The sequence below is a fragment of the Carya illinoinensis genome, chromosome 13 (genome assembly GCF_018687715.1).
Source record: "Carya illinoinensis cultivar Pawnee chromosome 13, C.illinoinensisPawnee_v1, whole genome shotgun sequence".
In the NCBI taxonomy this organism is placed as follows: Eukaryota; Viridiplantae; Streptophyta; class Magnoliopsida; order Fagales; family Juglandaceae; genus Carya; species Carya illinoinensis.
Window position 1 is genome coordinate 9,002,718 of NC_056764.1, and position 12,549 is coordinate 9,015,266.

The 12,549-nt window shown below is 36.0% G+C and overlaps 2 protein-coding genes across 8 annotated transcripts; both read right to left on the minus strand.

Annotated features, from left to right (window-relative positions):
- Positions 1 to 740: 740 nt before the first annotated feature.
- Positions 741 to 4,795, minus strand: LOC122291678 (phosphatidylinositol:ceramide inositolphosphotransferase 3). Of its 5 annotated transcripts, none has more exons than XM_043099539.1 (11): positions 4,339 to 4,790; positions 4,191 to 4,253; positions 3,336 to 3,422; positions 3,169 to 3,237; positions 2,741 to 2,821; positions 2,258 to 2,329; positions 2,048 to 2,108; positions 1,848 to 1,950; positions 1,556 to 1,651; positions 1,423 to 1,469; positions 741 to 1,184 (listed from the first exon to the last, which is right to left on the minus strand). In XM_043099539.1, exons 1-11 carry the CDS (start codon positions 4,369 to 4,371, stop codon positions 1,135 to 1,137), a joined length of 762 nt encoding a protein of 253 aa, XP_042955473.1. In that variant the 5' UTR covers positions 4,372 to 4,790; the 3' UTR covers positions 741 to 1,134. The 5 variants fall into 5 exon arrangements, 4 of the variants coding, with proteins under 4 accessions (XP_042955473.1, XP_042955472.1, XP_042955475.1 ...); XM_043099538.1 differs by having other exon boundaries at positions 4,164 to 4,253; positions 4,339 to 4,787; XR_006236730.1 differs by lacking the exon at positions 1,848 to 1,950 and having other exon boundaries at positions 4,164 to 4,253; positions 4,339 to 4,795.
- A 1,048-nt stretch (positions 4,796 to 5,843) lies between these two features.
- LOC122291677 lies at positions 5,844 to 11,428 on the minus strand. Of its 3 annotated transcripts, XM_043099537.1 has the most exons (4): positions 11,063 to 11,428; positions 6,538 to 9,101; positions 6,352 to 6,414; positions 5,844 to 6,263 (listed from the first exon to the last, which is right to left on the minus strand). In XM_043099537.1, exons 2-4 carry the CDS (start codon positions 8,965 to 8,967, stop codon positions 6,198 to 6,200), a joined length of 2,559 nt encoding a protein of 852 aa, XP_042955471.1. In that variant the 5' UTR covers positions 8,968 to 9,101; positions 11,063 to 11,428; the 3' UTR covers positions 5,844 to 6,197. The 3 variants fall into 3 exon arrangements, with proteins under 3 accessions (XP_042955471.1, XP_042955470.1, XP_042955469.1); XM_043099536.1 differs by having other exon boundaries at positions 5,844 to 6,414; positions 6,538 to 9,049; positions 11,063 to 11,423; XM_043099535.1 differs by having other exon boundaries at positions 5,844 to 6,414; positions 11,063 to 11,423.
- Positions 11,429 to 12,549: the final 1,121 nt, after the last annotated feature.

A 12,549-nucleotide genomic window follows, 5' to 3' on the forward strand; every position in this document is an offset into this window, starting at 1 on the left:
GAAAGATAGAGAAAAAAGGAAAGGGGAATAGTACCTTTGATGGGGCGATACTAGGGAAAGCATGTGATGTAAACATATTCTGTCTCATACATCATGTTTCAACGTACTACTAACGTTTAGATTAGGAAAATATCTCAATTCATCTCATCTTGTCATTATAATTTTTTTTTTAAATTTTCGCATAAAATATAATAAACAATTCAATTTTTTCAAATCTCAAAATAATAATAATATTAAAAATAATAAGTTTGCATTATTGGCTCATGCCAGCTCCAATTAGCAAGGCATCACATGCTTATTTTCCAAGTCCTTTCCATTTGAAAGCCAGTGTCATTGCTGCTAAGAAGTTTCAAATATTGCTTTTAAACTTAATTAATTTAGCATGTTATTAGTATAGACATCAGCTCATCTGGTTGTCGTCCCTTCAAAATCTCCTAGACATGGTGTCCCCAGTGGTACACGGCGTCTTTTTCATGCTTCACCCCCATCGGCCCGTCAATTTTGAGGTAGGGATCTTTAAAACATGTCACGCCCGTCCACATGGCCGATGTCTTGGATTTAAGCCCAGAAGTACATAATCACCACTTCTCTACCTGATTTTATTTCCTAAATACAGTTCTCGTACATACACTCTGTCTTAACTTGCCGATCAATAATTCACAGACAAACTAATTGCACTTCGCCGAGAGGAAAAGGGGAGACATTCAAAAGACAATGATGACGGGAAATACATGGAGGAGAGAGTTTAATAATTGCATTTTATACAACAATACTGCGAATCATGCTTATCAAGGTTTAAAAGAGTTGAGGTTCCATCAATTATTGAACAGAACAATGGCACATAACCATTATTTTAACGGTAGCACAGCTAGCTTCAGCTCATGCTGTCACCTATGTACTGCATAACATTATGTTCCTATCCTGCGTTTTATTTTGCATCCTAAGTTCCAAATACATGGCCTTTACAATTTCAATACGAATGAAAATAAGCATCCAGTAACTCTCAGTTTTACTAGGTATGATGATAGGAAATATTCATAGACATTTCTGTAAATATGTATTGTCAGGCAGTTTTCCCATTAAGGAATCTGTAAGCTCTTTTCGGTTCATGATCTCGAGATTCTCCATTGGTTCTCAAGGTGGTAGACGTGGAGATGTAGAGCTACTTGAACGGTCTGGCAATTCTGAAATGGAGACAACGGAGTCACCACAAATGGAGATTAAGCATTCTCAGCAAAAGTTAAAAGTACATGTTGAAGTTTGGTCCAGTGCTGACAAGTGATACAACCATTGGATAATCGTGGTGGACATATAGTGCATAAAGAATAAATATTAATGCTACTAACGGCAAGAAGTTTGAATTCCACCAGAACCTAATGCTTAAATAGGTTCCAAAAAAAAGATGCTAATACTAAAGCTAACCTGGCAATTTCTTGTCAAGAAAAAACACTGTCAAATTTACAGTATACCTGCATAAGAATAGAACAGTTCACAACCACTAAAACAATAACAATTAGTCTGTTCAATAACATAACAGAATCCTTCTTTTGTTTACCAAGCGACAACAATGTCAACTGTGTAATGCTTGCGAGAGGCTATAATAAGGAGGCTCTGAATAAGGGCAAGTAGCCAAGCAAATTGCTTAAGGTACCTGCAAGGGTAAGCCCACAACAGCACAAAAAGTTAGGGCTAAATAAAACCAATAACTTCTTTTCATAATGCTATACATCTGACAAAAATCTCATATGCCTGATGTAGTCAGCCCCTCTGCCACCACCTATACATGCAATTGAGAAACACTAATTTTCATGAACAAGCATAAGATGCAATTGAGAATGGCTATTTACCTTATTGTGCCATATTTTTTATATGTCAGTACAAATACTAACGTAAAAATCATGTGTGACGAAAAAATCAAATCACCACAGCCATATATCACCCCCCAGGGAACTGCACATTATTTAGATCATATGAGCATGCTGGCGATGATTATATAATTACTGAAGCATTGAGAGTGGAAAAAATAGTTAACTACGTTAAGTCTTACAGTTGATAAAAATCACTTCAAGTGCACTGTCTGGAGGGGGCAGCCTGGCAAATTTTGAGCCCTGAAAGAGACAGTTGTACTTGATTGTAAAAAAATTGCTTTATTCACAAATTAGAAATGAGAAAATACATTCTCCTATTGACTGTTCCACAGTAAGAATTCTGAGGCTACACCACTGCCCACAAATTATGGGAAGTTCTTTAGACTTACCTCACGGCAATGATAGTTTGGACCAGGAAGCTGAGTTGCATAGAATGTCATGATCCGGAGAATTTGACAAGCCTAAAAAATAACCAAAAACAGAATAAACTAAAGCAACTCCATAGATGCTTTAAAGGAGTTCAATGATTGACTTGGCTTGATAAACACTTAACATATCTGGGGATTGAAACCATGAGAACACTAACGAGATATTAAGCACGGATTGCAATGTTGCTACTGAATATGTGATACCAGAGCTATCATTGCTGATGCCAAGGAAAAATTGCACCAAGAACAAAAATCTTTCTTAATTTTCTTTTGAATTATAAAAATCAAGAATAACTCATTCAAACAAAGCCAAATACAGCCTATAATTGCACTTCCAAGAAGGAAGAGTAATCAGGGAAATCTCATGAAGATGTGCAACTGTAACATCTAAAGCTTATGTTGTCAACAGGAGATAATATCACAACAATTATACTCCATACTTACTCCTAAATAAGCAAGAATCCTGCACCATAACAGAACAGTATAGATTCTTTTGCTCTGGAAAAAGAAAGGATGAAAAGTCCACTGCAAGAAAATCAACATTGTATTAGACCCATAATAAATGGATATCAGTTGATTAGCAAGAGGCAGTATTACAATATGTTTTTTCATATTTATTTGCAGTACATAGTTTATCTCTTAGAAGAAAAGAGAACTCAGCATTGCATTTGAATAATGAGAAGAAGGGAAAGGAGTGAAAAGAAGAAGCTGAATGGAATTATGAATTACATACGTAGAAAACAAATAACAAATTCCACTGTTTAAATGGGCAACCCTAGTCGCACAACTTATGTTAAGAAGCATCTACCCAAATAAATCAATTTTGTATTAATGAAAAATTTATGTAGAAGGGTGGATGTTGGGAAACTTACCAAGACAAAGGAACAAAAGATGAAGACAAATATAGTCTCACTCATATATGCTTTGTCCTCACCGAGTTCCTAAAATAACATAAAAAAAAAAAAAAACAAATGTATGCTACTACAATCTTACATCGAAGATTATGAAACCAAACTGCAATATGAAAAGTGGCACCCACCGGAATAAGAAGGAATCCAACATCCTGAAGTGTTGGTCCTGGCCGATGAAGGTAATGAACTCCATGAGCAGCCAATCCATGAATATACTGTTAATGGAAACCAACCTATTATATAAGGATCTGCATGATTCTTATTTTGACATCCAAACAGAGTGTAAAGGAAGTTCCAAAAGAAAATTTCAAACGACAAAAAATGACACGAAACATTTTGGGTAGAGAGAGAGAGTAGAGTAGAGCATTCTGTTATGAACTCCCAAATAAAACCATCAAGGTTAGCAAATATAAGAAACTCAAGTATATTTTGTCACCCAAGACTGAGTATGGCCACTGAGAATTCTTATATGAGAATTTTGAATTTTAAGATTAAATATTAAAATATTATATTATAATATTATTATTTTAAAATTTGAAAAAGTAGGAAAAAAGTTAAATTATTTATTATATTTTGTATGGAAATTTGAAAAATTGTAATGATGAGATGATAATTTTATATTTGAGATGAAAATTTTGTGTGGCCAAACAGTACCACCAAACACAAACCAAAAACCCTGTGCTAATACCATACATAGTAATGACGACCATAATTATGCAATCTTCGTTTTATATCCAACTGTTTTGGTTTCTTAACAAAATCACCAACCAACCGAAAGAGTAAATACCATGATCAAAACATGATGTGCCTCCAACGTTCGAGTGGAAACGGTAAACAGACATCCCCGCTACTATTCGAGTGGAATCTTCAATACGTGTTAAAGATGCGGTAGTGCAAAACATAGTAACTACAAAAATATCATCAAAGCCATACAATAGTAACATGAGAAAGGGAACCTGAAAAACGAGTCCAGCAAGAACAACCTTCCAATTTTCTGCAAGGAGAGAAACCTCTATTGACGCCTCGATGCATATTTTCCTCCATAGCTTCACATCAAATCAATTACGAATAAAAACGAGCACAAAAATTACAATATAAAAACAAACAGCAGAGAGAGAGAGAGAGCACCACCTTTGGAGCCTTACGAGAAAAGTAAACTGGCATTTCTGATTTCAAGGTTAGAGCTCGGCAGTAAGCATCATTAAATTGGACAATAAAAGTATGAAACCACAGTACATTGGAAGATTACGGGAATCGCTTCAAATTCGAATTCTTATCGTTCTATCTCCGAAATCACTTCAAACTTCGATGAGAGCAGATATAGAATCTAATCTAATCCACCAATGGATTTCAACTAATTCTCAGATTATAAAAGTCTCTATCGCACACTCTTTTACATGTAAGAACCGAATGGAGGAGGGCGGTGGAGGCAGTCGAGAATAAAGTCATATACATACCGTGTAAAATGATTTTAAATTTATTTGACTTTGATTAGTTTGAATTAAAAATAATAATTTTTATTAAAAACTTGTATAAAAATTATAAAATAATTGTGTTTATAGCAATTTTACGGTTATAATTTTTAATTGAAAAATTCTATAATCACATACAGTAAAATGTTTATATGACAATTTGATTTAAAAGATAAATATCTTAAAATTTAAAATTTTCAAATCGAATATTACTATTTAAATAATATGGATGATATTATTTTATATTCACCTCTAAATAATCTAAAATTTTCTTATAATTCATCCGCGGTAATGTGATAGAATGCCACATTTGAATGTTGAGATGAATTATAAATAGTAATATTTTGTAAATTCTATCAAGATATATTTAACTTTTTTAGGTTGAAATAAGTTTAACTTTTTAAATTAAAATGTATAAAATAGATTGAGACGGTTTTAATTTTTTTATGAAAAATTTTAAAAAGTAAAATTTTATAATTATTAATTTGAGATGAATTGAGATGAGTTAGATTTATCTTCTAAACACAGCCTAAGATTTAAGACACAGAGCTAGGCACTGAAAAGAAAGCGAGCGGCCGATATACATATGAAGGCTCTTAACAGAAAGATGCATGAATCGATTCAAAGGCTAAAAACATGTGTAATCAGAGTTGGCCCGATTTTTGGGTATTATCATTTTCGACGACAATTTTTATTCTTAGAAATGAAGAGACCATGCTATTATACCACATTACATATGCACAAGTTTCGAAGAAAAGTTGATAAGGTTGTCCATTCAAGTAGTCCCAAACATTCTGCATACAACAAACCTTACCCACCCCAGACAAGTGGGACACCTAGTTCCAATTCTCCTTTCCTACCACGACTGTGATTGCTTTTAACTAGAAGCAAAAAAGCCCCACATATTTTTCTTAACGGTACAGCCACGAAAAGTGCAGCACTTTTTCACCTCTTGCTCGAACATTACACATTGCTAAAAACCTTCCATCAGAGACAACTGCTCCACAACATATCGCTTCAGATGGGACCTTGGACTGAACTTTTCTAAATTTCTAATCCAGCGTGTGTAGAAATAAGTGTTTGGATTGATAATCCTCTAAACATACATACAACTCAGTGCAATAGTAAAACTAAGTTTTAAAGGTTCAAGAAAGTAAAATACGATTCACTCATAATATGCATACTTAAAATTGATGAAGATTGCTTCTCTCATAGTACATTTGTTATTGCTTCTTTAGTCGTAAGTAACACAAAATACACAAGGGGCTCCGGGTACTTATCCTGCCACTATAGAGGACGCGATGAGTTTCAAGATCATTTTCTATTCAGCTGAAAATACCAATCACAAAGTGGCTTTGATCCACACAGAAGCCCAACAAGCCAACAGAAAATATTGACATAAACCATCACTGTTACCTGCAAGATGATTCTGCACATGAATCTACACCCTCCCAACCGGAGAAAGGGGTGGATATGAGACATATCTTGCAGGAAGTTCTTCACTTTGATCTGGAGCCTTTATTCTATCGTTTTGCATTGATATTGTTTCTTCCAAAGTTTTTCCTTCAGAAGAGTCGGTTGGTTCTGAAAGCTCACATGGTTTCTTACTGTCTAAAACTGCTATACAAATGGAGAATGCTTGTAAATTTGAGAGGGAAGAATTGAACTCAACTGAATATATCTCGTCCTTGAATGGAGCCAAACTGAAGAGGGGCTGGTTTAAGTGAACTCCTTCCTGTGGACAATTAACAATTTTTTTATGAGTACTGGACAATTAAAAAAAATTGAAGGTGTCATTATTGGTAGTCACTGGTATAATACAGTGGACATCAGAATTGTCCAAGCAAGAGGCTAGTACCTGACAGAAAAGCTCAATTTTATCTCTTGTAGAACAAGTTTTGGATGAACCCAATTTCTTATTGCTATGATTCTGGTTAGTAAGAATCTGAAGTTTGCAGCCCAAATCCCACCCTCCACAGTCACATAATCCCCCAGATTTCCAGCGTTCGAACAGCGATGAAGGACCTCCCTTACTTGGTATACTATGCACACCACTTGGAAGTATGACTGTTGCACTAAAAAGATCCTTAATACCGATGAAAGGCAGCTTCTTGGTATGTTCCCCAGTGCTGGAATAACCTCCCATCCCAGGCAACCACTCTTTTGAACCTATTATGGAACTTCTAGTGATACAATTTGGAATTTTGACAACAACAGCTGCAAGCTCATCATTTGGCTGGAAATCAGAAGTTTGTTGATCTTCTTGATTTAGGTGCACAGAAAACAGAACAAATTCTCTCGTACTGAAGTGATCCATACAAGGCTGTCCAATCAAATTGGAAAACTCAGAATCAGAAACCTTCATTTGCGCAACGACATTAGGAATGTAATTAGGACCTTTGCCTTTGCTTCTGCCTCCTTGATTCATCCAACTCCCATTTTTCTTCTTGACTTCTCGAATGGTGAAGAATGTATAAATTGAGCTGTAGTCACCCTTTCTTGAGGCACTTAACTTCTTCATTGTGGCAGCAAGAATATCACTGCCATTGTCAACTGCAAATGTGATCAGAGGCTGGTCATTTTTAATCGCAACTCGCAGAAGAGCTTGAACCATTGTTTCTGATTTTAATTTCCCAAAGTCCACAGTTGAAGAATCTAATCTTCCACCAGAATTTTTACAGGCTCCATCCATTGATATTGATTCTCTCTGTAATGGTTCCACACAGTGATGGCAGCTGGCTGCCTTTGGCTTCAGTAATGGGTCAAGTAACCTTCTCAGAGGGCTGGACCTGGCTTTGCCTGTGGCATTGGGTTTATCATTGTTTGACATATCTGAGCAAGCATAAGCCACAGTTTTATCTGAAGTATATTTTGAGCTCGTATGCTGTGTATCTAGACCCTCTTGGGTGTTGGTACTTCTGCTCATCTTTCCCAAACCAATGTTAAGTCGGCGGAAAGGTGAAGTGCTTCTTACTTTTTCATCTGTAAATTTGTTTACGTTCAAGTCTGACCCCTTCGAAGGTTCATTTGTTTTGTTTGTTGATATTACAGTCGATTTTTTCTCTCCAAAATTTCTGGATCTGGATGGACTGATTCCTGATGGACTGATTCCTACTTTAGCTGAACGTGACATTGGGATGGATGTAGTAGATGAAAAGCTGACACTCTCCACATCTATGGTGCCAGGCTGCTTTAAGTGAGTGTGTTCACTGTCAACTTCAAAAGGCAGCGGGCATGAATGTGGGATGTCAGAATTAACCTCACGGCATATCTCCTTAGATCTCTCAGAGAATCTCCTTTGACTTGCTTCTGCTGATCTTCGACCTAACAATGCTGTCAAATCAGAAAACTGGGTCATTCCGGATTGATGTTTTTGGGGGAGATCCCTTGGCAGAAGGAGAACAACAGTTTCACATTTTGCAGAGACATCTTGATCAATATTGTTTGATTTTGGTTCTCGTACCTTCTCCGCTCTCTTCTTAATTTCTCCATCTTGAATCTTTTTCTTTAACTTTGTACATGATGCCACCTCATAATTCAGGTTGTTTGGGATAAATCCACCATCTTGATTAATCTTTGGGTCTGGATCCTTTCTCTTGTACTCCTGCTTGATTACTGTATTACAAAGAGGCTGATCTATGAACTTCCGCTGCCCACTCAAGATGTTACTCTCTGCTGATTTAAGATCTTGAAACTTTACAGCACTTTCCCTGAAGGCTTGGACATCTTGAGAATGATCTTCTATTGGAGATTCCATCAGATGGCAATGCAATGAAGTACGTCGTGTCCTTGGATGAGCAGGAGAGCGGCTATGACCTCTGCTAGAATGAGCAGATGAACCATCCGTCGAAAATGATGATGATGATGTGCTGCTACTAGATTGTGAATACTGGCTGCTCTCATCTGCTACCTGTTTATGACCATAGTGCCATTTTTCAAGACGCCCCCAGTCAAGAACCCCAACATTTAAAACTTTCTCCTGGAGTTTCTCTCCTCTCTCCAGATAACTTGGCAAATTTGACATGTACTTCACAAGTTCATCTTCTTCCGTTGCCTTCCTACCATTCTGTTGTTTTTGGAGATTATCTGAAGATTTGGGCTGGATGTCCTTTGTTGCATTCTTAGTAATTTCATGATGAAGATCAGAATACGATAGATTAGGCGTTTCAGGTTTTACCCTTTCTCGCAGCTTTACACTTTGACTTGCTTGGGGCAGTAAGAGCTTCCCAGAAGTTTCTAGATGTTGTTGATCACTTGAATTGCTTTTAAGCTCTGAATGATATTCCATAGACCAGATATCTTCTGGGGTTTCCACCAGCAATTGCAATGATCGGTTTCTTGCTGTGCAGAAATTTGCAACGAAGAATGTCCTAATATTTTTTTTGCAAATCTCAGACCGAATTCACATAGAAGCAGACCTCTCTGGAGATAAAAGGCAAATTTTTTACTATGACACAATCCTCCAGGCAAAAGAGGGAAGAATGGAAAGATACCATGACAAAATGGAAAAAAAAATCGACATCCATGCCTTTACATAATTACATGCAGCACAATTTTGAAGATAAGAGAGGTTATGCTACGATGAAGGATTACCTACTTTTTACTGATCCTGAGAGAAGGTACTATGCCAACAAGGCAAGCAACCCAAATCACAACTCCTTTAACAAGAAGCAAAAGTTTTCTTAGCAAATGGAAAGGCCACCAACCATAATTTACCTCATCCAACAAAGAGATACTGACTTCCAAACCACATTTTCATTATACAGTATTTACTACAACAACAAAAAATTTAATGAGCTACTCTTATTCAGGAAACACCTCACAATAAGAAGTCAAAACATGAGATTGAGAATTCTTCGAACACCATACTTGAGCAATATCCATAACATATAACTTATGCAGCATATTTCTGACCATATAGGTAATTAATATGAACCTCTGAGAACTCAAAAAATTAAAACATGTAATTTGTAAAAATTAAAAGCTTTTGGATTTTTTTTTCATTGTCCCATAATCACAGAATCCTAACAAAATAAGTAATAGAACTTCCGTCTTAAAAAAGTTGCAATATGCATGCCAATTTCTTATATGAGTTCAATTTTATTTTCTTTTATTTTTTTATGGCATATATGATTTCAATTTCTATGATTCTTTTTTCCAAAATCTGCATTGAAATCAAAGCAAAGAGGCTGGAAAAATATTATGTGTTCATTACTCTTTACAGGTCCAATACAATTTACTAGCTTTACCAAATTTTCTAATTAAATGTGTATAGGATTTTATCCAGTAGTGGGTTGATTTGGAGTTGGAGATAGGATCAGTCATTTCATTGCAACTGTGATCACTTAGTTTTCTACTACCAATGGGAATTTAATTGATCGTGAAGGAGAAAAATGAACTAGAAACAAATTGATATATGTCCTATATACTTCTCTAACAGGCTGTTCCTCATTAATTACACAAACCTTTCAGCCACAATCAAATCTTCAAACTACGGCACGCTGCCGGTTAGATTACTGGGTTCAATACGTGTATACATCTTGCAAGTGTGTAACAGACCTTTTTACATCCCATTGGAGAAGAAATTGAATATGGATTGCTAACAGACCTCCTCCCCCACTACCTCTTTTGCATTTCCCAAACCAAAACGCAAGGTCACTGAACAATTTTAGTGGTCACGGGTCTTCTAGTTGCTATCAGTATTTTCGTTTTGTTTGCATTCACGATGCATAAGAATGCGCGGTTGGTTATTATCCACACAGTTCGCCCGTACCGAGAACCAGGACGCGCCAGTAAAGACGCTATCATCAGCCGCATCTAAATGATGAGACAAATTTTAACTCTCGTAGAGAAAAAGAAGTTCGGAATGAAAGATGACAATAGGCAGTACACGGACAAGCATTAAACAGGATAAACATACACTCAAAGCCAAAAAGATTAAAGAAAAATCGGGTGGTCCATGAAAACCCACTTTCGAATTCTTTACGATAAGCCACAAGTAACGAAACAGACAACGATTCTCCAGCTATACGAAAGCCAGAGCAAACTTAAATTTCAAAATCCTAAAGAGTAGGGTCTCGGTCGCGTCTCCAAAAGAAAGATAATAAATGTTTCTTTTCCTGGAATACCAAACAGTGCACAGATGTTTCAAATGTCAAAAAATGAGATTCTCTCTCTCTCTCTCAAATTCAAGTTAAAAAAGCAAATCCAGAGTTTAAAAAAAAAAGAACAAAAATTATGATGAACATAGCATTTCCAAAACAAGCAACAAATCCAAACCTAGGATAAACATTATACAAAGCCATGGCAAGCCAAATTTCCATCAAAGCAAACAAAAAGCTTTTCTGGGGATTTCTCACTAAAACTAAGACAGAAAGTCATACCAGAATCAGTATCGGAAATGCAGAGGCGAAGAACTGCCGTTAACGGAAGTTCCAGCAGCTCAAAGACGAAGTAACGCCTGTCGGTGCATAGTTCGGTCGATGCATAGTTCAGGAGTAAGAAAAGAGTCGTACACACAAAAAAAACAGAGAAATCGATTGCCTCGTTATCCCAATGCTAGCCTTTTTCTTCCCCAAACTCCAAAGCCGTAGAGAGTATCAGCAAAAAGGGATACAATCAACAGAGCTCCACAGATCCTCAGAGAGAGAGAGAGAGAGAGTCTGTCTGCGAGTGAGTGTGGTTCTGGCTGGAGCTCGTTTGTTTTTTGTACGGTATATGTAGTCAAAGCAGAGTGCAGAGAGAGAGCGACCAATCGTTTTGATCAGACGGCTAAAAAGGCCGACCCGATATGACGCGGTCACATCAGAGAGGCGCGGGAGAGGATGATCCTGGGCCGTATCGATTTATTTGACGGTGCTTGGGATTCCGCTGTCTCATCTCGCTAGTGGTTTTTTTTTTTATTATTTCTTTTAACTTTTTAAAATATTTAAAAAAAATTACAATATTATTAAATAATATTTACTTAATCATTAAATTTAAATTAAAAAAAAAAAAAAAAAGAGTGAGAGCTCCCCCATCGGTATCCCAAGTATTTTTCCTCTTATTTATTTGTTTGTTCTATCGATTTGTTTTTTATTTTGATTTAAATAATGATATATGTAACTTTATTCTTAAAAAAGTGACATAGATACAAGTTTGGAGCATGATATGGGATAATGCGTCCCCGACGGCCGACATGGGTCTCAACAGTTTTTATTTATTTATTTTTATTTAGTGATTAAGAAATTATTTTTAAGAATATTGTGATTTTTTTAAATATTTAAATAATTAAAAAATAAATTAAAAGAAAAAAAGCCTACACGTGTTGGAAAAATTTCTAGATCAGTGCTGTAGTGCTACCCTATAAGTTTATCTTTAAAAAAAGTGAGATCATTCCTTTCAATTTGCACAAATTATTTTTTATAAAATAAAATTATATTTAAAATATATCAAGCACCTCTTTGACATGGATGTTTATTTTTTTTTTTTAGAATAGGCTTTAATTTCATTCACTGAAACTGAAGTTACATCTGTGATTAATCAATACAGGACAATCTATATTATCAGCCAAAACTACTCAACTGTTAGGGGCTCCCCCGCCAACAAATTTCTTTGTGACGGACATTGTCTAAACTTTTACACCTCCTCTCCTGACAGCAGTCAAAAGAGAAAGCACTCTGTCTAAGTAGAGATAAAACGACATTTCTTCCAAAGAAAAAAGGTACACCCAAGCTTCATCCTCCCAAAGAGGAGGAGTACAACCACACTCTCTCCTCCCAAGGAGGGAGAGTACTACCACCTACCTTCCTCCAAAAGAGGAGTAGGACAAACACTCATATTCCTCCAAAAGAGAAAATGGGACACTAGTCTATTTTTTATTTATTATAAA